Raw genomic sequence first — 27,809 nt, 5'->3', positions numbered from 1 at the left:
AGGGAAGCATTCTGTTTATTTTGTCATTTTAAAACATTGCTCAAGGTCACAAATTTGATACATTATCTTCCTTCTCCCACACCTTACTCCAATGCTGCAGTTGAAAGTTGTTTTGTGTGACTTCAAATTCAGATCTTGTTAAATATGAAATAATTTGATTCCACAAATAAGCCATTTAATGAATTAATGTCACACAGTATATGTCTTGCTCCGTTGGGCAAAGATATAAATGCGAATTTGAATTCAAATGCTTGGGTCTTCAAGTGTTGAAAACCCAATGTACATCCTTAAACAAGGAGTATATCTGCTACACACAAGCAATAGATACAAAATACACATGTACACTTTTTTCCCCAAAGTAAATTAGAATTTATAAAATCTCAAAAGCCAAATCAAATAAATCTGGGGCTCTAACATAAAAAATACTAATATCTTCATGTCTCAATTATAGAGCCTATTCTGTGAACCATCAGGATTGTTTCATAAATATATACAGAATTTGCTGTGCCAAAAAAGCCAGCTGTGTTTAACTGAAAAATTGCACTTTGAGACCATTACCAATATTTTTTCATATTCCCGTTCAATGTAATAGAGTAATCTGGTCCTGGTGCTTATGGCACAGGTATCAAGCTGTATTTTTGCTACACAATCTTATAAAACACAAAGTTCTTATATTATTTCATGAAAATCTAAAGAATCTTAAACCTAGAACTCTGATACAAATCCACATAGCTATAATTGCTTAATTAAATAATATACACAAATGTGTGTTTAGGTCTTAAAACTTTTCAACAACTGGATACAAAACAGTCACGCCTATTTTCTCCAGCCTCCTTAATCTTATGTTTTACCAGTCTGCATGTGAATAAAATATTGTTTCTGGCCACATCCAAGACTTCAGGTCACACCCCTGTGTATAAGGACAAGAAGTAGATGTATAATAAAAAGATTGGATAAATCAGAAGGGGCTTCTTAGTCTTAAATTCTTCTCCGACTAGTAATGAAGCAGCACTGTATGCAGCCCAAAAGACTCCGAACAGCTTAAAAAGAAAAAAGGTATAGTGTTAGCTGACAGTACAAGAAAATCTGTCCAGATACCAATACAAAAATCAGTACTTTTTTTTGAAGGTAATTAGGAAAGAAACCTTACATTTTTTCCTCAGTGTTATATTGAGAACACATAGTATGTTATTTTCTTTGTGTTCAGAGAGAGATGCACCATGTTGGTCTCTAAGTATTTTCATTCATGGATATTTGAGAGATTTTACCTACATGTATTCGTACTAATAATCTCCAGCTCTTATGTACTGGTTTTCCTCAACAGATCTCAAAGCACTTTACAATGAAGGTCATCATGTGGCGTCAAGCATCTGCACGTGCACTCATTTGAATTTAAGAGTCTATAGTTACAATAAAGCAAACAGTAAGCGTACATATTCAGATAGTATAGATCTTTATTCCAGGGGAGCACTATTTAACAACTCTTCATTCTGTTTTAGTCCTCTTCAACTTGAACTTTTTTCATGATTATTACCTGTAATTCTGCTTCTCTGAATATCATCTTGCAAGATTCTTACTCTTGGGTCTTGTACCTCCAATGCAAATCATGGGGAAAACTAAAAAAATGTGGCCTCCTCAAGCACCTGTTGGCTGGTGACCTTAGTCACTTTACTGAGCATTCTCCTACTTCAAGGGCTCTGGAACATACTAACCAATTTCTTTCAATAACAGGAAGAAGCAAGAGCTTCCCTTAGCCATAGACATAAAAAGAATATTTTTGTAAAAAATTCTGTTGATATTAACATCCCAGAGGTAACAGCAATATATACATGATTGCCTACAGCAGGGGTGGGTAAACTTTTTGGCCCGAGGGCCACATCTTGGAATAGAAATTTTATGGCGGGCCATGAATGCTCACAAAATTGGAGTTGGGGTGCGGGAGGGGGTAAGGGCTCTGGTTGGGGGTATGGGCTCTGGTGTGGAGCAGAGGAGTGGGGTGCGGAACAGGGTGCAGACTCCGGCTGGGGGTGCGGGCTCTGGGCGGAGGGGAGGGCTGGGGATGAGGGATTGGGATGCAGGAGGGTGCTCTGGGCTGGGAACAAGGGGGTGGGAGGGGAATCTGGGCTGGGGCAGGGGGTTGGGGCACAGGGAGAGGCTCGGGTGCACGTTCCAGGTGGTGCTTACCTCAAGCGGCTCCCGGAAGCAGCAGCCACATCGCCCCTCCGGCTCCTACACAGAGCCGCATCCAGGTGGCTCTGCGCGCTGCTCCGTCTGCAGGCACTGCCCCTGCAGCTCCCATTGGCTGCAGTTCCCGCCAATGCGAGCTGTGGGGGCGGTGCTTGGGTCAGGGGCAGTGTGCAGAGAGGAGCCCCTTGGCTACCCCTATGCGTAGGAGCCAGAGCGGGACCATGCTGCTGCTTCCGGGAGCCGCGTGGAGCGGCCTCCAACCCTGCTCCTCGGCTGGAGCACCGGAGCAGGGCAAGCCCCAGACCCCACTCCCCAGCGGGAGCTCGAGGGCTGGATTAAAATGGCTGGCAGGCTGGATCTGGCCCGCGGGCCGTCGTTTACCTACCCATGGCCTAGAGCATGAGACTGGGATTTTCAAAGGGGCTGAAGGAAGTTAATGGAAGTTCGGTGCCTATACTATGGCCTCTTTGAAAATCCCAGCCTGAATCAAGAAAACATCATATCCAGAATCCTCTCACTCTGAAGTGGAGCAGGGTAGATGAGTGAGAGAGAATCCTGAAAGATTATGGGTTAAGTTTTCTAAAGGACTTAAGTGACCTTGTACGTAAGCAACTTTGGACATCTTACCCTATATCTGTGAATTCTTCCCTGCACATAAGTAGTTTTCCCTTCCCTAAAGACGTCATCTATGGCAGAAGTCTCACTCTTGGAGACTACAAAGCTCCACGGTGTACCAGTGGAAAAACAAGGCAATAACTACTACAAGAAACTCATATTGGTTATCTTAGAAATGGGATTTAAGAACTCCTAGACAATGGGGTAGCCAGGTGGAGGGAACAGGGGGAGCAATAAAAAAAAAAGGCGCCACCCGCTGCGGCGCTTTTACTCACCCAGCAGCGCTCCAGGTCTTCGGCGGCAGGACCTTCACTCGCTCCAGGTGTCTTCGGCAGCACTGAAGGTCCCGCCGCCAAAATGCCGCCGAAGACCTGGAGCGAGTGAAGGTCCCGCCGCCGAAGACCCGGAGCGCCGCAGCGGGTGGCACCTTTTTTTTTTTAAATCACTCCCCTGGGTGAGTAAAAAGGCACCAAGAAATTGACATGGCGCCACTTATGCTCAGTGGGGGAGCGGCTGCTCCCCCCCTAGCTACGCTACTGCTCCTAGAACACATCTGGCCCAAACACTGTACAGGCTGTAAAATGTCTCCCCAAATAACAAAACTGTTCTAACACATTGCCCACTGGAAAAAACAAAACCTCCAAGTACAGGCAAGTTTGGATTCCTCTGCTTTGGATGCACAATCGTATTTGTAAAGTCAAGGCAGGAATGCTTTAAAAAGACTGAACACAAGCAGCAGTGCTTAGTGAATATGCAGAGTGTCGCATAACTAGTTAGTGTGCATGTGCTTGTCACTGACACATCTTGAGGCAAGCAGTATTGGCTGCCTTGCCTCAGACCAAGTGAGCCCTGATACAAACCTCTACTCTCAAGCTAACTGGGTCATAGTGTAAAATATAATCAAACACCCATTGTTAGAACCCTGCACGGATACAAAAATTGTGTCTGCATCCAATCCGCAAAAATGATCTGCGGATATAAAGCGGATATCCGTAGATTTGCAGGGCCCTACCCATTGTCCCCAAGCAAGAAGATTTAGCGCACTGGTGTAAAATGAAATCTATGAATTGGAGGGACTGTCAAAGGACCTTAGCCCGTTGCAAGCAATATTCCCAAGGATCTGTTCACGTAAGTAGTGGAATACGCACATAGCCTCAAAAAGTCCTTCGATTATATGCTCACGCATGTGACTCCTAAACTGGGGCTCTGTGGAGGCAGTGTCAGGAAGGAGAAGAGGTTAGTGACTGGAATTCAGTAAGATATTCACAGCCTTTAGCAAAGGCTGCGATAGTAAAGGCTTGAGCTACATCATTTGGAATTGTTAGGGAGCTCCTTTGCCGACTGTAATTGGAAAAGAACTGGCTGGAATGTTCCTGAGTGCCCTCAGGTTGTAAGCTTCTCACTAGTACAGACCCTCAAGCCAACCTATAGGTGCTTCACAGGGCTAAAATGTCTTAGATACAGGGCTTTGGCCCTGCATTTTTTGCACTGGAAACTCAAGTGAATTGTGCACATATCTGCTTAAAGTTACCATAAGACAATAAAATAATGACCATGTAACTAAAATTTAACTAATGTAACCCTATTTTTAGAATTATGTATTAATTAATGGACAGGCAAGTAATTCAAAAATGATTAACTTTCTGAGTATACAAATTAGTGGTAATTACAGGTAGCAAAACCACAACCACGGTGCAACTGCAGGGTAACTAAAGTGTAATTCAAGTTTGAGGAAATTAGAGTGGTTACTGGTAGCCAACAGTAAAGATAAACTAACAAAACTGATCAATACAAAAGGAATACAGGACAAAGCTGGCAAGGTTACCTTTTGATTGACAACCCGCCACCTCCCTGAAATCTGGCAACAGTTGTAAGTAAAGATTCATGCAGTTGTGCTCAGGTAGTATAGCCTTTAAAGAATCACACATAGCTCTGAGACCTCTCAGGGTATGTCTACAGTGCAATCAGACACCCATGGCTGGCCCGTGCCAGCAGACTTGGGCTAAGGGGGGCTGTTTAATTGCAGTGTAGACGTTTGGGCTTGGGCTGCTGACTGAGCTCTGGGACCATCCCACCTCATTGGGTCCTAGAGCCCAGGCTCCAGCTAAAGCCCAAACATCTACACTGCAATTAAACAGCCCTGTACCCTAAAAGCCCCACATGCCTGAGTCAACTGGCATGGGTCAGACACGCATTTTTAATTGCTGAGTAGACATACCCTCAGGAAACTTTTGCCATACTAGTACAGTTCATTAAAGTTCTCTACTGCCACAGGCCTGGTAGGTAAAGCTGGGCAAATAAAAGATTTTTTTGGTTCACTGGCAATTCAAAAACGAAAAATTGTTTTGGTGCGAACCAAAAAACAAAACAAAAAAACCCAACACTTTTTAGAACCTTTCAGCAAACTGAAAAGTTGAAAAAATGTTTTGTTTCAATTTTGAGTGTTTAGTTGTTTTTTTTTTAAGTTTGAAAAGCCATTTTAAATTGAAAAATCAAAATGTTTCATTTAGGGCTGTCAAATGATTTTTTAAAATCACAATTAATCGTGAGATTAAAAAATAGTCACGATTAATCACAGTTTTAATCACACAGTTAAACAATAATAGAATATCAATTTAAATTCAGCATGGAAACATGTTCTCTGGAATGGTGGTCAAAGCACGAAGGGGCATACACATGTTTAGCGCATCTGGCACATAAATACCAAAACTGGCTACAACAGTGCCATGCAAACACCTGTTCTCTCTTACAGGTGACATTGTAAATAAGAATCAGGCAGCATTATCTCCTGCAAATGTAAACAATGTTTATCTGAGCGATTGGCTGAACAAGAAGTAGGACTGACTGAGTAGACGTGTAGGCTCTAAAATTTTACATTATTTTGTTTTTGAATGCAGTTATGTAAAAAAAATATTTACATTTGTAAGTTGCACTACGGTACTTGTATGAGGTGAACTGAAAAATACTATTTGTTTTGTTTATCTCTTTACAGTGCAAATATATTTGTAATAAAAATAATAATATAAAGTGAGCATGGTATACTTTGTATTCTGTTGTAATTGAAATAAATATATTTGAAATGATAGAAAAACATCCAAAATATTTATAATAAATTTCAAATTGGTATTGTATTATTGTTTAACAATGTGATTAAAACTGCGATTCATTGTGCCTTTTTTTAACCTAGTTAATGTATTTTGCATTAACAGCTTCAGTTAACGGTGATTAATTGACAGCCCTAGTTTCATTTCAGAAGTGTCAAAATGAAACATTTCTACTTTTCCTGAAATTTTTTGGACACAAATTTGGCAAAACCAACACCAATTTGCGAAACATTTCAGTGTTACCAAATCTGCATTTTGTTGCTAAAAAAAGTTTTGTTTTAAAAATTTTGCCCAGCTCTACTGGTAGTTGACTTTGGGCTGGTCAGTTTTGGCTCTCTCTGCCTCAGTTTTCCATTTGTGTAATGGGGATAACAATACTTACCTTCTTTGTAGAAGTGTTTTGAGATTACTACTTCTACTACCATGTCTCTGAACATGACTGATGTTACCATTCACATTGCAATAACATATCATATATTGAATTATGGGGAAGACAGAGTGACTTCCTGACCTATGTTTCTGGACAAGAGGGTCACAAGAATTCAAGCAGTACTTTTAAAATTCTATTACAGGTTACTAAAATTATTACTTTGTTCAGGGCAACATAATATTTTGAAGCATAGTGACAAACAATAAACATTACTGAACTCACTTTTATTAGTGTAGATACAACTTCAAATGATCCAACCACCAAGAGGACAGGTGCTATTACAATGAGTGGAAGTAGAGAATATCCTATCACACCAAGAACTTGCCCATATGCAACCTGAAAATTATAAATCAATTCGTAAAGAATTAAAAAAAAAAGTCTTCAATCTAGCTCATAAGTTTTGTCAATAGAGAAAACACTTACATTTTGTCATGATGGAATTAGTAGCTATTCCAGTAAGTGTAGTGTTGAGTACATGCATCTGTCTTGTGGCTCAGAATTAAAGTTGTTAACGTGCAAATTTTTTTTTCTTTTTTTTTTTTTGATATTACTGTCATTAAATGTAAATTCACAGGGTAATATATTTATGCAAATTATAACAATTGGTTACTTCCAGTCTTTTTAATGCAAGGTTCTTTACTGGTAATGACAGAGTAATGCATTTCAAATAATTATTACATAATTACTGCAGCATTTAGAAATTAGTATGGTATGTATGAAATACACGTTCACTTTTCAAATTAACAATCAACTCGACAATGGTCATTAATTCTGAATATCTGCAATTAACCACCACACAAAGTAACTCTTCCACTGGGATGCCTAAATTAATGATAGAAGTTCATGTTAGCAGTGAAAAATGTAGTAAGGATGCTCTAGAAGTCTAGTAGTATTTCTGGTTCTGGCCAGGTTGTAAGTAAATGCCAGCAGTTTAAATAAATGCACGTGAAATTGACTAAGGGTCTGGTTTTGTTTTTTAAATCCAGACTTACATGAACAAATGAGTTGGATTGGTTCTTATTTTTAATCAAAACCTGTTCACTAGCTAGCAGCTATCTGACTAGATCTGACTAACTCTAAGAATTTACCTTGAATCTCAATTTCAACAGAGACCAATGTGTTCCACACTGTGCTATAATTCATGTCTAAATATGGGAGGTCAAGATTTTTGAGAAAGTAGCTAGGTGACTTTAAAGTGCCGCAAGTTGGGCATCCAAAAAGCCAAGTCACTTCTGAATATTTTATGTATCAATCACACTTTCACATGCTACTTACTTCTCCTCCAAGAACCCTGGCCAATAAAAAAATTGTCAAGGATCCAAATATCCATATAGTTATAATCCAAGAAACCACCTTAAAAGAGAGAGAACAATTAATTCTTATCAATCAATTATTTTTATTATAATTCAGAATTCATTTTGGTTTCATAAGAAAGTCAACTGCAGCAAACCTTGTATTATTCAGTATTACAATGGAATTTAGAAATAAAATTCAGATGTTTTATTATTTATACAATATCTTTTCTGACAAGTTTGCTAGTGTATTTGGAATGCTCAAACAAGAAAATATGGTAAAACCAGTATTTTACGCGTAGTGTGGTTTTATCATTAGAACAGGAAGGTGTCAGTCAAAATTTTGGAATTAAAAGAACTCTGGCTAAATCTTAGTGAATCCACTGATGAGAGGGTTCAACCGAGTCTCAGATTTTATAAGATGGTAACATGTTTGTTTTCATTCTACTCTGAAACACAAAAGGAAATCAATATCTCTTCACACCCAATGAAAAGCATGCCCAGACAACATTGAGCGGTTGGCTTAAACCAACAAAACACAAAGAAAAATCAGTGTTCAGCTTGTATCTCCTTTCTTCGTTGATGAAGATCGTCTCTAGGGATGGCAGAATACTGTGTCACCCTTAAAATACAAAATCAAAAGAATAGAGATCTAAGTTATGACTCCTAACTCTTTCTACACCTTGACAGTACTTCTAGTTTAGGCTGTAGTCTTCCTCCCAGGTTTCCTCCTCTCCTCAGTTCTTAATATGAATATGAAACTGGCTTAAATTATCACGCAATTCAGGTCCCTAGCCTACACTTACATTAAATCGCAGCCCAGCTGATCTGGAGTGCAGCTGCTAAGCAGAATAAGGGAAATATTGCTTTCCCTTTGAAAATAGCACTTCTACAGTGGGAACCCGCACTCCCAGGACAGCCTCTGAGCTTCAAAGTATGGTTGCATTTAAAACTCAAGTTTAGGCTACAAACCTAAACTGGGTACTGATTTAAGGTTTCATATGCACTGTAAAAATCAAAAGGGGAAGGTGAAAAGAGCATGAAGCTGGTGTCACTATAGATTTTGTCTCTCCAGCTAAAATTCTGTAATAATTTAAAAAAGAACACATCATAATACCATTATGTTTCACTGTGGAAAGAAACAGTGTATACCTGTCTTTCTTTCCCCGCACCTTTCTCCCATCCAAAAGAACAAATCACATTAGTGGGTCATATGTAAAATTAGTCAGTTATACTCATAGAAATAAGCCATTCAAGAGTGAGCGTTCGTCAGCTTTTAGTGCACACCTTATGGAGGTTGAAGGAACTCCCTTTCAGGCTCATATCTCAAAATTAATTACCTCGACTAATAGCATACTGTAATACCACACATCCTGGTATGGCTTATTGCTCAGGCTACGATTCAGTCACGGATTCCATGACTTTCTGTGACCTCCATGTCTTCTGCAGTGGCTGGTGTGGCTGGCCCGGAGGCCGCCTGAGCAGCTCTGGCAGCCCTTGGGCCCAGCCGCACCGGACGCTGCTGGGGATGTGGGAGGGGGGCTCCGAGCTGAGGCAGGGAGCTGGACTGCGGAAGGGGGTGATGGCTCTGGGCGGCGCTTCCCTGGGGGGGCTCCCCAGAAATGGCAACATGTCTCTCTCTCTCAGCTCCTAGGCGGAGGTGTGGCCAGGCAGCTCTGCACGCTGCCTCCACCTGCAGGCACCACCCCTAACGCTCCCATTGGCCAGGAACCGCAGCCAATGGGAGCTGTGGAGTGGGCGCTCAGTGTGGGGGCAGCGCGTGGAGCCCTCCTGGCTGCACCTCTGCCTAGGAGCCAAGGGACATGTTGCCACTTCTGGGGAGCCACGCAGAGCCAGGTAGGGAGCCTGCCAGTCATGCCAAACCCCCCACCCCCAAGCAGGGCCCTGGGCTGCTCCCGAGCACCCAAGTTTTAGTTAGGGGTATATAGTACAAGTCATGGGCTGTGAATTTTTGTTTGCTGCCTGTGACCGGTCCATGACTTTTACTAAAATACCCGTGACTAAAACACCGCCTTACTTATTGCTATATTTAAAGATAGGGTTAAAGGTGTTTACTCATTATTATAAGTGGAGCTTGCAGGGGGGCTCACTTAGGTGCTACCAAGAGAAGACCTAGGTTCATATCTAAGTTCTGTCACTTTTTAAAGATGGCAGTGATTAGAAGCACTACGAGGAATGTTATGCTTGGGCAATACTGGAAAAGCGGAAGAAAGGCCAAGCATTTCTATACTATAATTCTTGCTGGCCAATCAAAAGCTGCATTCCCTGAGTTCTGAAGGAATCATAGGAGAAGTCAAGTGACAAGAGACAGAGGTATTATGAAGACAGAAGTTATTTAATTATGGGGGTGGGAGCAAGAGAAGGAAAAGGTATCTGAGAGGACAAAAAAGTACCAGACAGTTATGACATTATTTGTAACCACAATAAATTCAAGATCTTTATACAAAGGTTTTCTGGTAATAAAACCAGTAAATAAGTTTAAAATTATCTGAAAAAAAAAAAACTTACTAGTATGACTATAATGCAGAAGGTTCAACCAGCAAGTATCTAACTGCCAACTGAATAAGCCACTTTTGAATTAGAATTCTTAGTTAACAACTTATTACTAATATGTCCGGACACAGAGCTAATTTTTCCCCTCTCTAGAAGAGATATCCTTACTAAAGATGTTTGCAAGAGTATGTGGCTGGGTAACGTGGCTGGGCGGGGGGAATCTTCTAATGGTTTCCTGTCCCCAAACTTTTTTGTGAAGCATGTAGGAAAGCCAACTATCTTTTTCACTGTGCAATGCAAAAAGAGGACAGTGGTAGGGGGAACTGAAACATTACGAAGTTAATAGTACAATCAATGTAAATTGTATTTGAGAACTAAATTAAAGATGGGAGAAGGTTTCAGAGGAGGGAATGTGTTCATACAGAAAAACATGGTGCAGACTTTCTACTCTATGATCGTGCCCCAACTACAGAAATTTAAGTGACATTCACTTTCATCACTGATTCCTACGGGTCCCTCAATTTCAGTCACAATTTACATTTTATTTAACATAGATGAACCAGCATTGTAAAGGTGCCGTCTTTTGCTTTACCATTGTAATGAAATATACCTATTATGTAGGTTTTATGTTTTACTCATTCCAGTTAGTATACCGCTGAGCATCTGACAGATTGCATATCATTACAAGCCTCCAGAAATCCCACCCTTCCTTCATTTCCATTTCAGAGACAAAACTTGACATTTTTATTCTAATTGACCTTAGAGATGTAGTTCAAGGAACATTTAGTATAGTATTACAAGTTTTTTAATATGCAGAAAGACACCCATGAAAGAAATATATTTGGAACTAGATGTTCCATTCTTCTCACTATACTCATGGCAAGGGGAGAAGAGGCTTTCTACCTCTCTATAAATATGATAAACTGTTTAGCATTCAAGTCGCAATATTTAAAGTTCTCTTTAGATAAAAGGTTTATACCTACCTTAAACTGTCCATATAATGAAACCATTGAGAAGAAGAGGACAACTGCCAGAGGGCCCCAAAAATCAGGGTTATCTCTCACTACCTGTCTATTAAACCCAAGAGATGGCATAGGCATCAACACGCATCGAATTTTGTAGTAAATATCCTTCAGATCAATGTCCAGTTCCTCCCTACAATTGTAAAACAAAAGCTTTACTACATATTTTGGTACTGGAACAGTTTGTGTAAAGAGAATAATTCATCTCATAATTCATCTGTGAGAGCAGGTTAATTAAGCAGTGAGTCTGTAGTTTGTTCATTATGAACATGCTTTCAGATGCAGTGACACACAAGACGTGGAATACTTCCAAGATATACCGGCAGCATAAAATGAAACCTCAACATCCTAGTGAGATAAAAATTATTTTTACCGTTTAAATATTTCTTCAAGAAACCCTTGTTAAATTTCTAACAACTTTATTCAACATTAATGCAATTTTATCATTAACTATATTGAAATAAATACTGTGGTTGGGAACACAAAAGAAGGGTAAAATACCCTACAGTCTGAATTAAAGCAAAGCTTCTGTCCTCCAACATCTAGGCACATGTATGCCATATTCATCTGTCAAGGTTTTTTTTTATTGTCATGCTATTTTAAAGATTATATACATTGAAATATGCAACCACATAGACACATTACATGTATTTATAATGTAACTAAAGATAATACATGCTCCCAACAGGGAACAAAAGCGTAGGATTCATTAATCCTCAAAGTGTTTAAAAAAAGCATACCAACAAGCTGAAGTTGATGGTCTTTTAATTAAAGGAAAGGTAGTTGCTTCAACTGGGTAGTTTCCCCCAGGCCAGTTTATGCCAATAGTTCAACTGGCTGGTTTCCAGCATGAGTAAACAGCAATAACTAAGGGCTGATCAAACCAGTAAAAGATGTTCTATCAGCAGATCTTGCTACTCTCCAACCTCCCTCCCCCACTTCCAGGCCACAAATTAGCCTTAAAACAGACAGGGATGGCCAGTGGAGAGTTGCCCTCTGCAAAACTCTCCATTGGTATAGATCTGGCAGAGTTTAGCTTTGCTGCTCCCCTCAACCATGGCATAAGGGAAAGGAGGGGGCATTCCAGGGGCAGAGCACAGATATGACAGGGAGAGGCGAGGCAAAGCAGAATTCTGCTATATCTGATCCTCTATTGGTGTAAGGTCACTGATGGACTCTAGTGCAAGTTAGGGCTGCCCCTGCGCAGTTGGAACTAGGCGGCTCTGAAGTAGGGAGCTTCAAGAGACTTCCTGCAGCTGCCCATCTGAGCATAGGTCTGAAAGTACAGAATCAGGACCACTATATTAGAAGGCACAGATCTGGGTTCAATTCCCAGCTCTGCCACTGGTTTGCTAGGTGACCTCCATGCTGTGCCTCAACTTCCACCTCTATAAAATGAAGGTAATGATACTGGCCTCCTTTGTAAAGGACTGAGTTCTACAGAAGAAAATCATTACGGAACTGCTAAATATGATTAGAATAAGTTATTGCTTGATTTTTGTCCCATGATGCTCAGTTACAATGTACTCTGGAAATAAGAGGGTCTTTGTTTTATAGCCTTCTCTCAGAAAAGCTGGACCATGAGTTAAGTCCAGTGAAAACAGGCAGTCACACTGTCTCCCCAGACAGGGAATATTCTTTATTGAGTCTATTGAAGTTATTTTTGTATATGCAAGTCTTAGGGCAGTTTATCTCCTTCTGTTATAGCAAGGGATTTTTACTGAACTTTGCCACAACATTTTTAGTACCTTCCACTGTCTAAGGACAGGAGCATGCATTTCTCTCCATCCATCCTAAAGTCAGCAACTATTCGTTTTACATTTCATTCTGAAGGTCATGTGATATGATCATTTAAATTCTGGAGTTAAATTCATAGCCCCACCACTCAATAAGTTCCATCGTGTATATGCATCTGTCTGTTGCCTGACGTTGACTTTTCTCTCATTCAAGAGGGTGGTGGCTGTCATTGGAGGTGAGCCACGAATAAGGCCATCCCTCAATAAAGACGGGTTTATCCTATGAAGTCTGACCTTGAATCAATTGAACAGAGTCAGTGCTGGCTCTCTGGCAGCCTGCCATGTTTTAAATCCATAGAAGCATTAAGGTTAGGAGCTTTGTCCTCCAATTGTGAGGTGTAATAAACATTAAGAATGCACAGATCACCTTTTGGTCCACAGAGTTGGCCTTTATAGTGTACAGTCTTATGTGACAGAGAGCACCTATGCTTTGTCACCCCCAATGTAGCAGTCTAGCTCTCTAGGAAAAGAGATGAAATGTGGTCTTAGTTTTTTTAAACAAAAGGTTAGCGTGCAACTTTTATCATATGAAAAGATATTTGGGTTTCCACTACTCTAGGAGATGCAGATGGAGTTTTAATGTCTCCAGAAATATCTGTTGTCTCCCAGCTCTTTCTGTTTGAGGATCTCCAAGTGCTTTACAAAAAATGACAAGTATTATCCTCGTTTTGCAGAGAGGAAACTGCGGGACAGATATTAAGTGTCTTGCCAAGGCCACACAGCAAATCAGTGGCAGAACTAGGAACAGAACCAAAATCACCTGCTTCAAAGTGCACTATCCATTAGATCATAAAACCCAACCATACCTCTTTACACAGGGGGAAGCATGGGTTTATCAGCATTATGGTAATTTTTGGCTTTAAACAGATTGTGTGCCTTTGACGTAACATGAAAGGATGTGGGAAAAGAGCTGTACTTCATTTATAATACCTTTAAAACTGAGTTTCAGTGAAACAGCCTTGATCTGAAAAATCCTAGTATACAAGACTACAGTGCAGGAATTTTTTTTCTCTAGCATTTAAAAGCCCTGATGAAGTCAGTTTATTTCAGAGGAGTTAAACCCGAATTAAACCCAAATCTTTGTCCACTTACTTCAAGACTATGGTGATGACCACCACTATTTCCAATACCTTTATTTCAGATAGTAACTGCTAGTGTTCACTCGATATTTTGTAAGTCAGTGTTGTTGATTATTTAACAATGCTAAACAAACTCAGCTTAATAGCAGCACAACAGAGGAGGATAGAAAGGACACAATCTAAGGGCTTGTCTACACTACAAAATTAGGTCGACTTAATTTAGGTCATCCTACAGTCACTGCAGTAATTCAAATGGCTGTTGGTGTCCACACTACCCTCCTCCTGCCAGTGGATCATGTCCTCACCAGGAGCACTTGCATTGACTGAAGTGGCGCATTGTGGGGCACTGACAGCTGAGTGTGGGGCACTGATAGCCACATGGGGCTCACAGCTGGAGCCCCCCCATCTGCCCCGGGGTGAAAGCCCCAGCTGTGAGACTCGCGCAGGCTCCATTTCACAGCACAGAGCCTACCAGCAGTGAAATTGACATTCTTGGCAATTTCACACTGCTATTGTCTCTGCTCAGAGCAGCCACATTCTGACAGCTCTGGGAGCCCCATGGGTAGCTGGGAGCCCAGGCTCTCGGTGCCCGGTAGCTGGGCTCGGAGTGGGAGCCCAGGCAGCAGTAGCCAGGAGCCTGGGGGGCAGCCGGGTTCTAGCTGGAGCCCCACACCTGCCCAAGGATGACAGCCCAAGCTGTAAGCCTGGCTCAGGGTTCACAGCAGGGAACCTAACAGCCTTTCTTGTCAATTTCACAGCTCCAGCAGAATTGACAAGGATTGTAGCCAACAGCTGATGTAAGTAATGCAGCGTCTACAGCGACAGTGTTGCCTAACTACACCAACATAAGCCCTATGCCTCTCGTGGAGGTGGAGTTATAATGTCAGTGTAGTAGGGCACTTACATCAGTGAGAGCAAGGCTGCAGTGTAGGCACTGACATAGGTCAACATAAGGCAGCTTACGTTGACCTAACTCTGTAGTATAGACCAAGCCTAAGATTTGATTTTTTGTTAATCATTAAAAGAACAAAAGTTTAAAAGAAGCAATGAGAAAACAACCTTTTGTGGTACTCTATATGAGCCAAGGCCAGTTATACTCAAGTTTTACCTCATCCTTTCCACCCTCCCCTAAAGCAAGATAAGCAACATGTTTTAGCTTCTTCTTCCCCACAACACAAAAATAAAACCTGAATAAAGATAATGATGTACAATGTTACAAATACAATGACAGACATAAAGTTAAGCCATTTATCACTGTGGAATCCTAGTCACAGCAAAAAGACTAACTGCTCACCAATGTTCAGGAAAACAAACAAACAAAAAGTTATTAACCAGAAAATGAAGATAGATATCAAAGAGCAATTTTGACATACAGAAGTGGCTTGTTATCTTCTGGGTCATCATCTTCTACTTCCAGAAGCCAGCCATATCCTCTCTGTCTCAAGAATGTTGTTGCAGTAGATTCTTTGATGAACTCTCCTCCTCCTCCTTCTCCTCCTCCTCCAAGATTTAGCTTAACATCTGGAGATGCTATAGAGCCACTAAGATCTTGGAACAAAAAGGAGAGAACGACATGTTTATACCTTCACAAAAGCCAGTCTGAACTGCTACTCCTATTTTTTCTGTATTCCAGTAGGTCTACCCTACACAGGTTAATACCGAGAAATATTCAAAGTTATAGAATAAAATTGTACACTGTAAGATGCATAATTTGAAAGTGATAAAATATTTTATATAGACAGAAAATGTTGACAAAACTATATCAATTATTGCTCTAGGGCCAAAACTGTCCAACTTCGGTGTCTAAAGTTACCCCATTCATTTAGATGTCTAACTGTAGACATTATGGTTTGACAGTTTTGGACTTACTTTGTGTTATATTATTGATAGTTAAATGACATTAATCTCGTATGCCACAATAGTAGCAATTTGCTTAGTACTTCAAGTGCACTAAACGCAACCCATTTGCATTCCAGCACCTTTCTATTCCACCCCATTTTTCCCTTGTATGCGTGACTGGTTACAACAGGAAAACCTTCATAGATGCATTTCAATTTGTAACCTGGATTTTACACAGACATTTTAAAAAAGAAAACTACCAGAACTCCATAGGCCCTGCTTTTATTTATTCAGAGCTATCGTCAGGAGAGATTCTCAGACTTCTCTAACATAGAATGATCTAGCCCTGGCACAACACTAAAAGAAACAAAAAAGGAGCAAAGCAAAGAAGCTTTCTGTCTGTTTATGTATACATGCCACAAAAGGCAAACTAAAATGCATTGGCATGTTTCACTTACTTTGCAATGAGGTACAGACAAACCAGAATGACATAGAGTAGCAGAGTAATAACTGAAAACAGAACAAAGGCAAGGAAGAAGTAGGAAATTATGGGAAAGAAAGGTCACAAAAGAAGGGATGCCATTCTAGGCTGCATTTTGTGTTAAAAAGTTAGAGAATACCGTGTGGAGAAGTATCAATCTTCCAAGAACACAGTCTCAATCACTATTTGTTACTAGAAAAAGCACAACTTTTGTAGAAAGCTTGTGCTGAGTACACTGGTGTAGAACCTTGCAAGGGAGAACTCTGATCTCATTTTGTTGGCTTCAACCCCTTTGTTTCACAGGTTTTCTTTAATGAAACTCCATTTCCCTCCTCCCACCTTCCTGCCTTATCCATACCATCCCTTCCCCATGAAATTCTCTCTATATACACACTTGTTCACCAAGAAACCAATCTCTCAGCAGTCAAATCTATCTGAAAGGCACTTCTGCAATGCCCAGGAGTAGAACCTATACCAAATCAAGTTGTTTAAAACAAAAAACAAAAACAATTTAAAGTATTTCTATTCCCAGGTGTCTTTCCCCTCCTTTTGTCAGATTGTGACATCTTTTGTATAGAAACTGTTCTTTTTGAGAGCTTTACAGCAGTAAGCATAGTTAGCACAGAGTATAGATAGATCACAGTGGCATTTCTGCAAATATTTACAATATGGAACCTGGAAGCATCTCCAGTCTTTAAGAATCTTGCCCTGCCAATGCTAGGGGAAAAGTCATTTTTCTCTGTTTGTGTGGGCCTTTCACATAGCAAAAGAAAGGGGGCGGGGAGCAGGGAACGTAGGAAAAGTGTCTATGAACCATATAATTGACAGCAATCCTGGGTATAGACATAGTATCTAGGGATTTTAAATTTGACAATGTCTATTGTTATATTTTTATGTGAATGATATAGGGTAAGAGACTACGCAAATACAACTATGTTTTTAAAAAGTCAAGATGCAACCTATAATGATGGTATAACGACAGTCTATTCTGTTTGTATGCATAAAGTTTTCACTTAACACCCAATGTTAAGACCAATTTAGAATTCTGCCTTAAACTCAGTTAGCTAAACGATTCACTGTTGGAACTTAAGTTTTCCCTGTGTCTGCTGTTCAGCCATTTTTAAATTACAAAAGGAAATATTTACTGGTTTGTAATTTTATTTCTGGCAACATCACTGTGAGCCAGGAAGCCTCCCTAATGCCAGCTGGCAGAGGACATACCATACCACAACTCACATCACACCTGACACACTTATTGCCCCAACCCACTGTTGTTATAATCTGTATCTAAAAGGTGACATGTTAGGTACCATATGCAAACTGATGACATGCTGGTCATTAATATTATGTGATGTATGTGTGTTTGGAAATATGTTGTTAGAAGGTGTTTTGCAACCATAAGCCCAGCCTGTCTTAGACAAAGGAATGTTGTTTCACCTCTCTTCCTATGTTTCCAATGTAAACTGAGCCAGGTAATATGTCAGAAGACAAAGAAAAGTACACCTACTTAGACAGTACACACAGTCTTCAAGCAAAACAAGTGGGGGAGGAGGGGAGGCCACTTAATGATCACAATAGGAATGAAGCCTGCTCCACCACAAAGCCTTCCTGGCTCTGGCATCAAAAACAGACTTTGGAAAATACAAACAGAAACAGAATGCCATTTTGGCATCCATCACTAGGTGGGCAAAAGGGCCCAGAGCTCCTGAAATCTGAGAAAGGTGGATCCTTCAATCAAAGGGTACGTCTATACTTACTTCCTGGTCCGGCGGTAAGCAATCGATCTTCTGGGATCGATTTATCGCGTCTAGACAAGATGCGATAAATCGATCCCGGAAGTGCTCGCCGTCGACGCCGGTACTCCTGCTCCGCGAGAGGAGTACGCAGAGTCGACGGGGGAGCCTGCCTGCCGCGTCTGGACCCGCAGTAAGTTCGAACTAAGGTACTTCAACTTCAGCTACGTTATTAACGTAGCTGAAGTTGCGTATCTTAGTTTGAAGTGGGGGGTTAGTGTGGACCAGGCCAAAGAGGCTGAAGTCTTTGGGAACTGACTATAGATGAAAACCTATTTAGACAGAAATAACTTGCTGAAGTTAATTTTAGTCACTAGAAAGTATGTTTTGTTTGTTTCATTTCTAACCTTTCCTATCTCTTTCACTTACTTGAAATCACATAACCCTATGTTCTTTGTTAATAAACTTATTCTTATTTTATTACAAAACCATCTCCATGTTGTGTATTAACAGGCTAGTGTCTGTTGTCTCTTTGGAGGCAGCAAACTTAACACCTTCTCCGAGGGTCCAGTCAGAGGTCTAGATGCAGCAAAAGACATCTCTAGGAAACCTGGAAACTGGGGTTCACTGACTGTCACCTGCAAGGCAATGTGTGGACTGGCAGAGTCTTGAAAGTTGCCGGCAAGGCAGACAAGCTGGTGTGCTCACAGGAAACTGACACACAGTTTTGAGGGTGACCTGAGCAAGACATCACACTAAGCTGTGCAGGACTTTTTTCCCTCAGATTTCAGCAATTTAGAACTAGTCGGACAGAACTCCCCTAGCTCTTGACAGCAATAGCTTGAGCAGTAGAGGGGTGTACGTGCAAGCAAGCCCCCCATTCAGTATCATTTCTGAAGGAGAAATGGACTGGGAGAGGCATTTGGAAGTTTATAACAAAGTTGTCCCTCAACTGGCACCTGGAGAGCGCCTCAGAGGTTGTCCTCATCCATCATTGGCAATTTTTAAATTGAGATTGTATGTTTTTCTATGAGTTATGCTTTAAGATTTATTTTGGGGAAGTTCTATAGTCTGTAGAATACCAGAAGTCAGACTATGCATCTGAAGAAGTGAGGTTTTTACCCACAAAAGCTTATGCCCAAATAAATCTGTTAGTCTTTAAGGTGCCAGCAGACTCCTTGTTGTTTTTAGAAGTCAGACTAGATGATCACACTGGTCCCTTCTGACCTTTGAATCTCTTAATCCGTTACCACAAGCACTCTTGTATTGCATACGGATGTTTGGTTCCAGTAGGATATCATTATCTACAAAGTTTGTCTCATTGAGCAGTGTACTTTGTATTATGAATATAGTTATTGCCATCAAACCCAACATTTGTATAGCATAACAAGCAGTCACCTGCTTAACATTTCTACCAGAGTGGTAAGGTTTTGGATCCTGTCTTAGGGCAGGAAGACTTATGGCCAAATCATATTTAGTAGGACTACTTTATATCAGTTGTCTGTTACTGACAAGCTGTGACTTTGAATAGTTCATCATGAATCCTACACACCTGACCATGTAGTCCTACTGAACCATGTTCAGGACATATGTTAGAAAGGAAATGGGCCCACAGGGAATCAAAAGCCACCAATCTGCCTCCAACAAGGAAGTCCTGCAGTTACTGGTAATGGTATGATGCTATGGAACCTTTCAAAAACTTGTGTTTGTGGTGCCTCATTGAGGCAGAGCATCCTGTGCAAGTGGTACCGAGCGCTTTCGCAGACAGTCAACTTGAAAGCTGGCTTTCAAAGCAGAATCTTCTCTGCTCCTGTTTTGAAGCAGCAATACAATGGATGGGAGAACAATGTGGCTCTTGTATCCTTTGCCCACTGAGAGGAGGAATCTTCCAAAAGAAATAAGACAGACAAACAAAGGAGTGGAAAAAGAGCATAGTTTTTACACCAGACAGCAATTTTTGCCAGTTACAATAAATCTACATTGGAGAAAATTTGTAACTAATTTTTCTGTACAAGTTGGCTCCATCAATGGATGTGCTGGTGTGGACATGATGCAGGTATCGAAACCACTCGTGTTGTGTAATCCTGTTTAAACTTTTACTTCTTTGTCATACTAATAGTGACACACACACACACACACACACACACACACAAAAGAAAAAACATACACAGCTTTTTGTAATCCTGCAGGGTCTTTTAGCTAGAGATTAAGAATGGCCATATTGGGTTAGACCAATGGTCCACGTAGCCCAGTATTGTCATCCAACGGTGGTCAATGCCAGATGGTTTAAAGGGAATGAACAGAACATGGCAATCATCAAGTGATCCATCCTCTGTTGTCCAGTCCCAGCATCTGGAAGTCAGATGCTTAGGGACACCCAGAGCATGGGGCTGTGTCCCTGATCATCTTGGCTAATAACCATTGATGGACTCATCCTCCATGAACTCACCTAATTCTTTTTTGAACACAGTATACTTTTGGCCTTCACAACATCTCCCGGCAACAAGTTCCACAGGTTGACTGTGCGTTGTGTGAAGTAGTATTTTTTTTTTTTTTTTTTTAAACCTGCTGCCTATTTATTTCATTGGGCAACCCCTGATTCGTGTGTCATGTGAAGGGGTTAATAGCACTTCCTCATTCACTTTTTCCACACCATTCATGATTTTATGGACCTCTGTCATAAGCCTCCCCCCCCCCATCTCTTTTTTTAAGCTAAACAGTCGTTTTAGTCTCTCCTCAAATGGAAACCGTTCCATATATTTAAATCATTTTTGTTGCCCTTCTCTGAACCTTTTCCATTTCTAATATACCTTTTTTGAGTTGGGGTGAGCAGAACTGCACGCAGTATTTAAGGTGTGGGTGTACCATGGATTTATATAGCAGAAGTATATTTACCATCTTATTATCTATCCCTTTCCTAATGGTTCCAAACATTAACTTTTTTTTGACTGCCACTGCACATTGAACACCTATTTTCAGAAAACCATCCACAAAGACTCCAAGATCTCTTTCTTGAGTGGTAACAGCTAATTTAGATCCCATCGTTTTGTACACAATTGGGATTATGTTTGCCATGTACATTACTTTGCATTTATCAACATTGAATTTCAGCTGCCATTTGTGAGATCCCTTTGTAACTCTTCGCAATCTGCTTTGGACTTAACTATCTTGAGTAATTTCGTATCATCTTCAAACTCTGCCACTTTACTGTTTTACCCCTTTTTCCAAATCTTTTATGAATAAGTAGAACAGCAATGGTCCCAATACAGATCCTTGGACACTGCTATTTACTTCTGTCCATTCTGAAGAATGATCCTATCCTTTGTCTAACCAGTTACTGATCAATGAGAGAATCTTCCCTCTTATCCCATCACTGCTTACTTTGCTGAAGAGCCTTTAGTGAGGAACCTTGTCAAAGGGTTTTTTTTGAAGTCCAAGTACACTATGTGCATTGTCACTCTTGTTCACTCCCTCAAAGAACGCTAACAGATTGGTGAGGTATGCTTTCCCTTTACAAAAATTGTGTTGACTCTTCCCCAACAAGTTGCGTTCATCTACATGTTTGATAAATCTGTTCTTTACTATAGTTTCAACCAATTTGCCTGGTCTGGCAGTTAGGCTTACAGGCCTGTAATTGCCAGAATCGCCTCTGATGCCTTTTTAAAAAATTGGCATCACATTAGCTATCCTTCAGTCATCTGGTATAGAAGCTGATTTACGTGATAGGTTACATACCACAGTTAGTACTTCTGCAATTTCATACATGAGTTCCTTCAAAACTCTTGGGTAAATACTATCTGATCCAGTGGATTATTATGGTTTAATTTATCAATTTGTTCCAAACTCCTCTATTGATACCTCAATCTAGGACAGTCCCTCAGATTTGTCACCTAAAAAGAATGACTCCAGTGTGAGAATCTCCTTCACATCCTCTGCGACTAAGACAGATGCAAAGACTTCATTTAGCCTCTCTTAATCCTGGGGGAATTCTGCACCAAAAATTAAAAATTCTGTGCACAATTTTAAAATTCTGCATATTTTATTTTTCAAAACAATATAATCATGCCAGTTTCAATTATTTTGGTAATTTATTTCAACATACCTATCAGCAAATATGTCTGTAACACTATAGACAACAAAAAAAGATTTAGGAAATGTTTTTTGACAGATAAAATTCTGTATTATTATGTGTAGTAAGGAATACAAGTAATAATTAAACTACAATACATAAAATAACCTCACAATACCTATTCAGCATTTCCTAAACACATAGGCAGAGCTACTGTTAGTTTCTCAACCAGAGTTTGCAACGTAAGTGTGCCTGGATTAAGGCAATATAGAACCCAGCAACAAATAGTGGCTCCTTGGCAGTCACTGAACAAGACATTGTTGAAACAGTTCAGAAACATTTGATGTTAGCATAAGTTACACATTTCTGCATAGAGAAGTCAGAAACACTAGCAATGTAATTTAGAGAAGATTTATATGTAAAATGATGCATTGGGGGGATGCACATTCAAAACAGGCCATGAATGTCAAAACAAGAGGCATACACTGGAGCTTTAAATTAAATTAAAAAACACGAGCCACCGTGGCTTAACAACCATGTAAAAGAAGCAGTGAGAGACAAAAAGGCATCTTTTAAAAAGTGGAAGTCAGATCCTAGTGAGGTAAATAGAAAGGAGCATAAACACGGCCAAATTAAGTGTAAAAATGTAATAAGAAAAGCCAAAAAGGAGTTTGAAGAACAGCTAGTCAAAAACTCAAAAGGTAACAACAAAATGTTTTTTTAAGTGCATCAGAAGCAGGAAGCCTGCTAAACAACCAGTGGGGCCTCTGGACGATCGAGATACAAAAGGAGCACTTAAAGACGATAAAGTCACTGCAGAGAAACTAAATGAATTCTTTGCTTCAGTCTTCACGACTGAGGATGTTAGGGAGATTCCCAAACCTGAGCCGCCCTTTGTAGGTGACAAATCTGAGGAATTGTCACAGATTGAAGTGTCACTAGAGGAGGTTTTGGAATTAATTGATAAACTTAACATTAACAAGTCACCAGGAACAGATGGTATTCACCCAAGAGTTCTGAAAGCACCCAAATGTGAAATCGCCGAACTATTAACTATGGTTTGTAACCTGTCCTTTAAATCAGCTTCTGTACCCAATGACTGCAAGATAGCTAATGTAACATCAATATTTAAAAAGGGCTCTAGAGGTGATCCCGGCAATTACAGACCGGTAAGTCTAACGTCAGTACCAGGCAAATTAGTTGAAACGATAGTAAAGAATAAAATTGACAGACACATTGAAGAACATAAATTGTTGGGCAAAAGTCAACATGGTTTCTGTAAAGGGAAATCATGTCTTACTAATCTATTAGAGTTCTCTGAAGGGGTCAAACAAATATGTGGACAAGGGGGAGCCAGTGGACATAGTGTACTTAGATTTCCAGAAAGCCTTTGACAAGGTCCCTCACCAAAGGCTCTTACATAAATTAAGTTGTCATGGGATAACAGGGAAGATCCTTTCATGGATTGAGAACTGGTTAAAAGACAGGGAACAAAGGGTAGGAATAAATGGTAAATTTTCAGACTGGAGAGGGGTAACTAGTGGTGTTCCCCAAGGGTCAGTCCTAGGATCAATCCTATTCAACTTATTCATAAATGATCTGGAGAAAGGGGTAAACAGTAAGGTGGCAAAGTTTGCCGACGATACTAAACTGCTCAAGATAGTTAAGACCAAAGCAGACTGTGAAGAACTTCAAAAAGATCTCAGAAAACTAAGTGATTGGGCAACAAAATGGCAAATGAAATTTAATGTGGATATGTAAAGTAATGCACATTGGAAAAAATAACCCCAACTGTACATGGGGGCTAATTTAGCTACAACTAATCAGGAAAAAGATCTTGGAGTCATCGTGGATAGTTCTCTGAAGACGTCCACGCAGTGTACAGTGGCAGTCAAAAAAGCAAACAATGTTAGGAATCATTCAAAAAGGGATAGAGAATAAGACGGAGAATATCTTATTGCCCTTATATAAATCGATGGTACGCCCACATCTTGAATACTGCATACAGATGTGGTCTCATCTCAAAAAAGATATCCTGGCATTAGAAAAGGTTCAGAGATGGGCAACTAAAATGATTACGGGTTTGGAACGGGTCCCATATGAGGAGAGATTAAAGAGGCTAGGACTTTTCAGCTTGGAAAAGAGGAGACTAAGGGGGGATATGATAGAGGTATATAAAATCATGAGTGGTGTGGAGAAAGTTATTTACTTGTTCCCATAATATAAGAACTAGGGGCCCCCAAATGAAATTAATGGGAGCAGGTTTAAAACAAATAAAAGGAAGTTCCTCTTCCCACAGCACAGTCAACCTGTGGAATTCCTTGCCTGAGGAGGTTGTGAAGGCTAGGACTATAACACGGTTTAAAAGAGAACTAGATAAATTCATGGTGGTGAAGTCCATTAATGGCTATTAGCCAGGAAGGGTAAGGAATGGTGTCTTTAGCCTCTGTTTGTCAGAGGGTAGAGATGGATGGCAGGAGAGAGATCACTTGATCATTACCTGTTAGGTTCACTCCCTCTGGGATACCTGGCATTGTTCACTGTCAGTAGACAGGATACTGGGCTGGATGGACCTTTGGTCTGACCCAGTATGGCCATTCTTATGTTCTTTTATACTCAGCAAGCTAAATAATGAGACCTTGTATAAAATCAGTTTTTAAAAAATTAAATGTATATATAAATTTAAAAAAAAAAAAAAAAAAAATACTCCCTTAGGCTCCTGATTTTTAAATGGTGCAAAACGGTGCATTTTAGAATTACATTTCTGCTCAAACTGGCTAATTTAAACAAATTCTTAAAATAGAAAGAAAAATACTGAGTATGTTTAAAATAAAGCCGATATGTTTTTCTAAATGAATGGTCAGTGGATCACCACATTAGAGGAAGGTGTATTTGATCCTTAGCACAAGGTACAGCAAGAATGTAAGCAGGCTCATCTTGGTGTCCATCTCAAAATCAGAAGGGGGTGGGAAAACTTTCCTGGAGGAGAAAGGGAGTCATGCAATCAGCAAGTATACACTCTGGAGACATGCAAGTATTGCACATAGGAGGAAGGAATCAAGACAGTGAGATCTAATAATACAAATCAAGAAATAAAGCAACACCAATTAATGTCCCCAGCTGATTCCCAAGTGTCCTAGATAAGAAAGGCATCCTAGATTAGAAAGGCACAGGTCATTGGTTGCACAGAGGTGTGTGTGTGTGTGTGTGTGGGGGTGTCATCCTACAGCCCCCCTCACCTCCCCTGGACATGGACTTGGTGGCAAGGCTGCACGCAACCCTGACCCAGTGCACGGGCCTGACCCACCCCATGCCTGCCCCCAGAAACATCCCAGCATCCTGCCCCTCTGCGCTGGGCACAGTGCAATAGCAAGCAAGAGGGACAGAGTCTTGCATGCACACATGGGCAGCCCCGAGGCAGTGATTTACATCTCCCCTGTCTGCTTCTGATGCCTGAACAGATGCACCCGCTTGGGACCGCTGCCTGGGAGGGATGCACGACACTCCTCTCGTGGCTTCCCTTCGCCTCCCCATCAGAATCAATTATTCTTTGGGGAAAACAAAACAAAAAAACATCTGCAGAGGACATTAATTCTGCACTTGTGCAATGGCACAGAATTCCCGCTGGAGTATTCTCCACGATGGCCTTGTCTTCCTTGAGTGCTCCTTTACCACTTCACTCATCCAGTGGCGCCACTGATTGTTTGGCAGGCTTTCTGTTTCTGATGTACGTAAAAAAAAAATTTGCTGCTAGTTTTTGAGTCTTTTGCTAGTTGCTCTTCAAATTCTTTTTTGGCCTGCCTAATTCTACCTTTACACTTGACTCACCAGTTTATGTTAATTAATAAATGAATAAGCACAACCCCTTTAGTCTTCAGTTTTCTGGTAGATTTCCATGCTGGTTCTAGTTTCAGGATGGGCTGTATATCAATCCTGAATTACGTCTGCATACACATGCTCTCAGAGCCACCAGTTAGGTTTATACACATGCAATGATCATTCATACTCCTAGGGTAGATATTGCTGGGGGGGGGGGGGGGGGGGAGGGGAGGAGGGAAGAATGCAGCTGCTAGTCGAACTACAGGTGGCATAATTCTGCTGTACTAAACACGAGTGCATATATCTTGACATAAAGACAGCTTTCTCCGGAGGCACATTTTGATACATTACAACCGCTCACGCAGTATTGTCAGCCTATTCGCCACACTATACCATAGTGTGCTGGCCACACATCCCGCACAGTACTCGCTTTCAGATACCTGCTGCTCAGCGCCGAGTTACTGAGCCTTGGAGACGGTGGCTCCAAGCTACCCACAGCACCACCTAAGCAGCAAACCCAGGCATGCGGGGCGGGGGGGGGGGGGGGGAGAAGAGGGGCAACCTCCACACTCGTCACAAGCACGGATGTGTCACTGCGCGGCGCAGGCCTGGATAGCACCGCTGCCGGAGGAGGAGACCAGCCCCACAGGCAGCTGCCTGTGGCACGCAGACGGAGCCGCAGCCCGGGGCCGGGTGCGTAGCTGGGATTTCGCAGGGAAGCGGTTACGTTTTATTCCCACCCACCTCAAGTGCCCAGACGGAGAGACGCTGCCGGGTCCCCCACAAGCCCCCGACACCCACAAGCTTAACGGGGCGGGGGCCACCTCTTCCGCCAGAGGCGCCCCCGGGCCGCCCGCTCGGCCACTCCCGGGCCGGGAGCCGCGAACCTGCCCAGCCCCGCTCTCACCTTCCGCCTCGGCCGAGGAGACGAAGGTGAAGTCCCCGTTGCTGGGCGCGTAGAGGGGCGGCTGCTGGGGGCCCAGAGGCTGCATCGCCCCGCCCGCTGCGGGGCCGGCAAAGGCGCGACCGAGAGGAAGGGGCGCGGGCCTCGGGCCTCCCCAAGACTCTCGCTCAGCTGCAGCGGGCCGGGCGAGCTGCTCCACGGCCCAACCCCCTGTGACAGGACAACAACAATGCCACTGCCCTTCCGATTGGCTGTTTGTAAGGCGCCGTCTGATTGGTTGCTCGCGCGCCCATTCCGATTGGCTCTCCGGCCGCATTTCAGGGCGGTGACTCATTGACCTCACTGTAAAAAACCTTCTGATTGGTGGAAACAACCCCAGGGAAGAGGAAATAACTCTGTGGCGGGGGGCTATTTTGTTCTATATCACTCCATCCACATACAGCCGTTTGGTTTCTTCCATAAGAAGAGTCGGTGCCTGCAGCTGTCACTCAACACAGCTCACTGCTGCCCCCAGCGCTCCCCACCCCTCCTGACACTGCCACCTGCCCTTCCTCACCCCCCCCCCCCCAAATCATCACCATCTCCCATTGCTTCCCATCACCTTTCTGCCTGGCTCATCGGCCTGCACCCTTCCCCTCACACGCCACCATGCACCCCCCTTTCCTGCTCCCACAGGCTGCCTCCCACGCCTAGCAAGGCCCCCCCACGTTTTCCATGGCCATTGAATCCACCCCTCGCTGCAGAACTGGGCTCCAGAATCTGTTTGTCTTAAAACAGATTATGTTTCTGGCTTTTATGGGTTGCAGAGATAACCTTGAGAATGAGCCAAGCAACAAGTCAATGCAACCTTGCCCCGCTGAGCCTGCGAACATCCTGAAAAATAGTTGTTAAGACGTGACCTTCCCCATTCATCACATTCAGGGCC

At 41.7% G+C, this 27,809-nt stretch overlaps 1 protein-coding gene across 2 annotated transcripts; it reads right to left on the bottom strand.

The window, feature by feature from the left end:
- On the bottom strand, positions 1 to 27,056 carry YIPF4 (Yip1 domain family member 4). Of its 2 annotated transcripts, none has more exons than XM_065400800.1 (6): positions 26,888 to 27,056; positions 15,413 to 15,587; positions 11,126 to 11,297; positions 7,612 to 7,689; positions 6,559 to 6,672; positions 1 to 1,040 (listed from the first exon to the last, which is right to left on the bottom strand). In XM_065400800.1, the coding sequence occupies exons 1-6, from the start codon at positions 26,970 to 26,972 to the stop codon at positions 903 to 905; spliced, it is 762 nt and encodes a 253-aa protein (XP_065256872.1). In that variant the 5' UTR covers positions 26,973 to 27,056; the 3' UTR covers positions 1 to 902. The 2 variants fall into 2 exon arrangements, with proteins under 2 accessions (XP_065256872.1, XP_065256873.1); XM_065400801.1 differs by having other exon boundaries at positions 11,210 to 11,297.
- Between the last annotated feature and the right edge of the window lie 753 nt (positions 27,057 to 27,809).

Source organism: Emys orbicularis, chromosome 3 (assembly GCF_028017835.1).
Source record: "Emys orbicularis isolate rEmyOrb1 chromosome 3, rEmyOrb1.hap1, whole genome shotgun sequence".
Lineage (NCBI taxonomy): Eukaryota > Metazoa > Chordata > Testudines > Emydidae > Emys > Emys orbicularis.
Note: the sequence above shows the minus strand (reverse complement) of the source record. Positions and strands in the feature narration are given on the sequence as shown.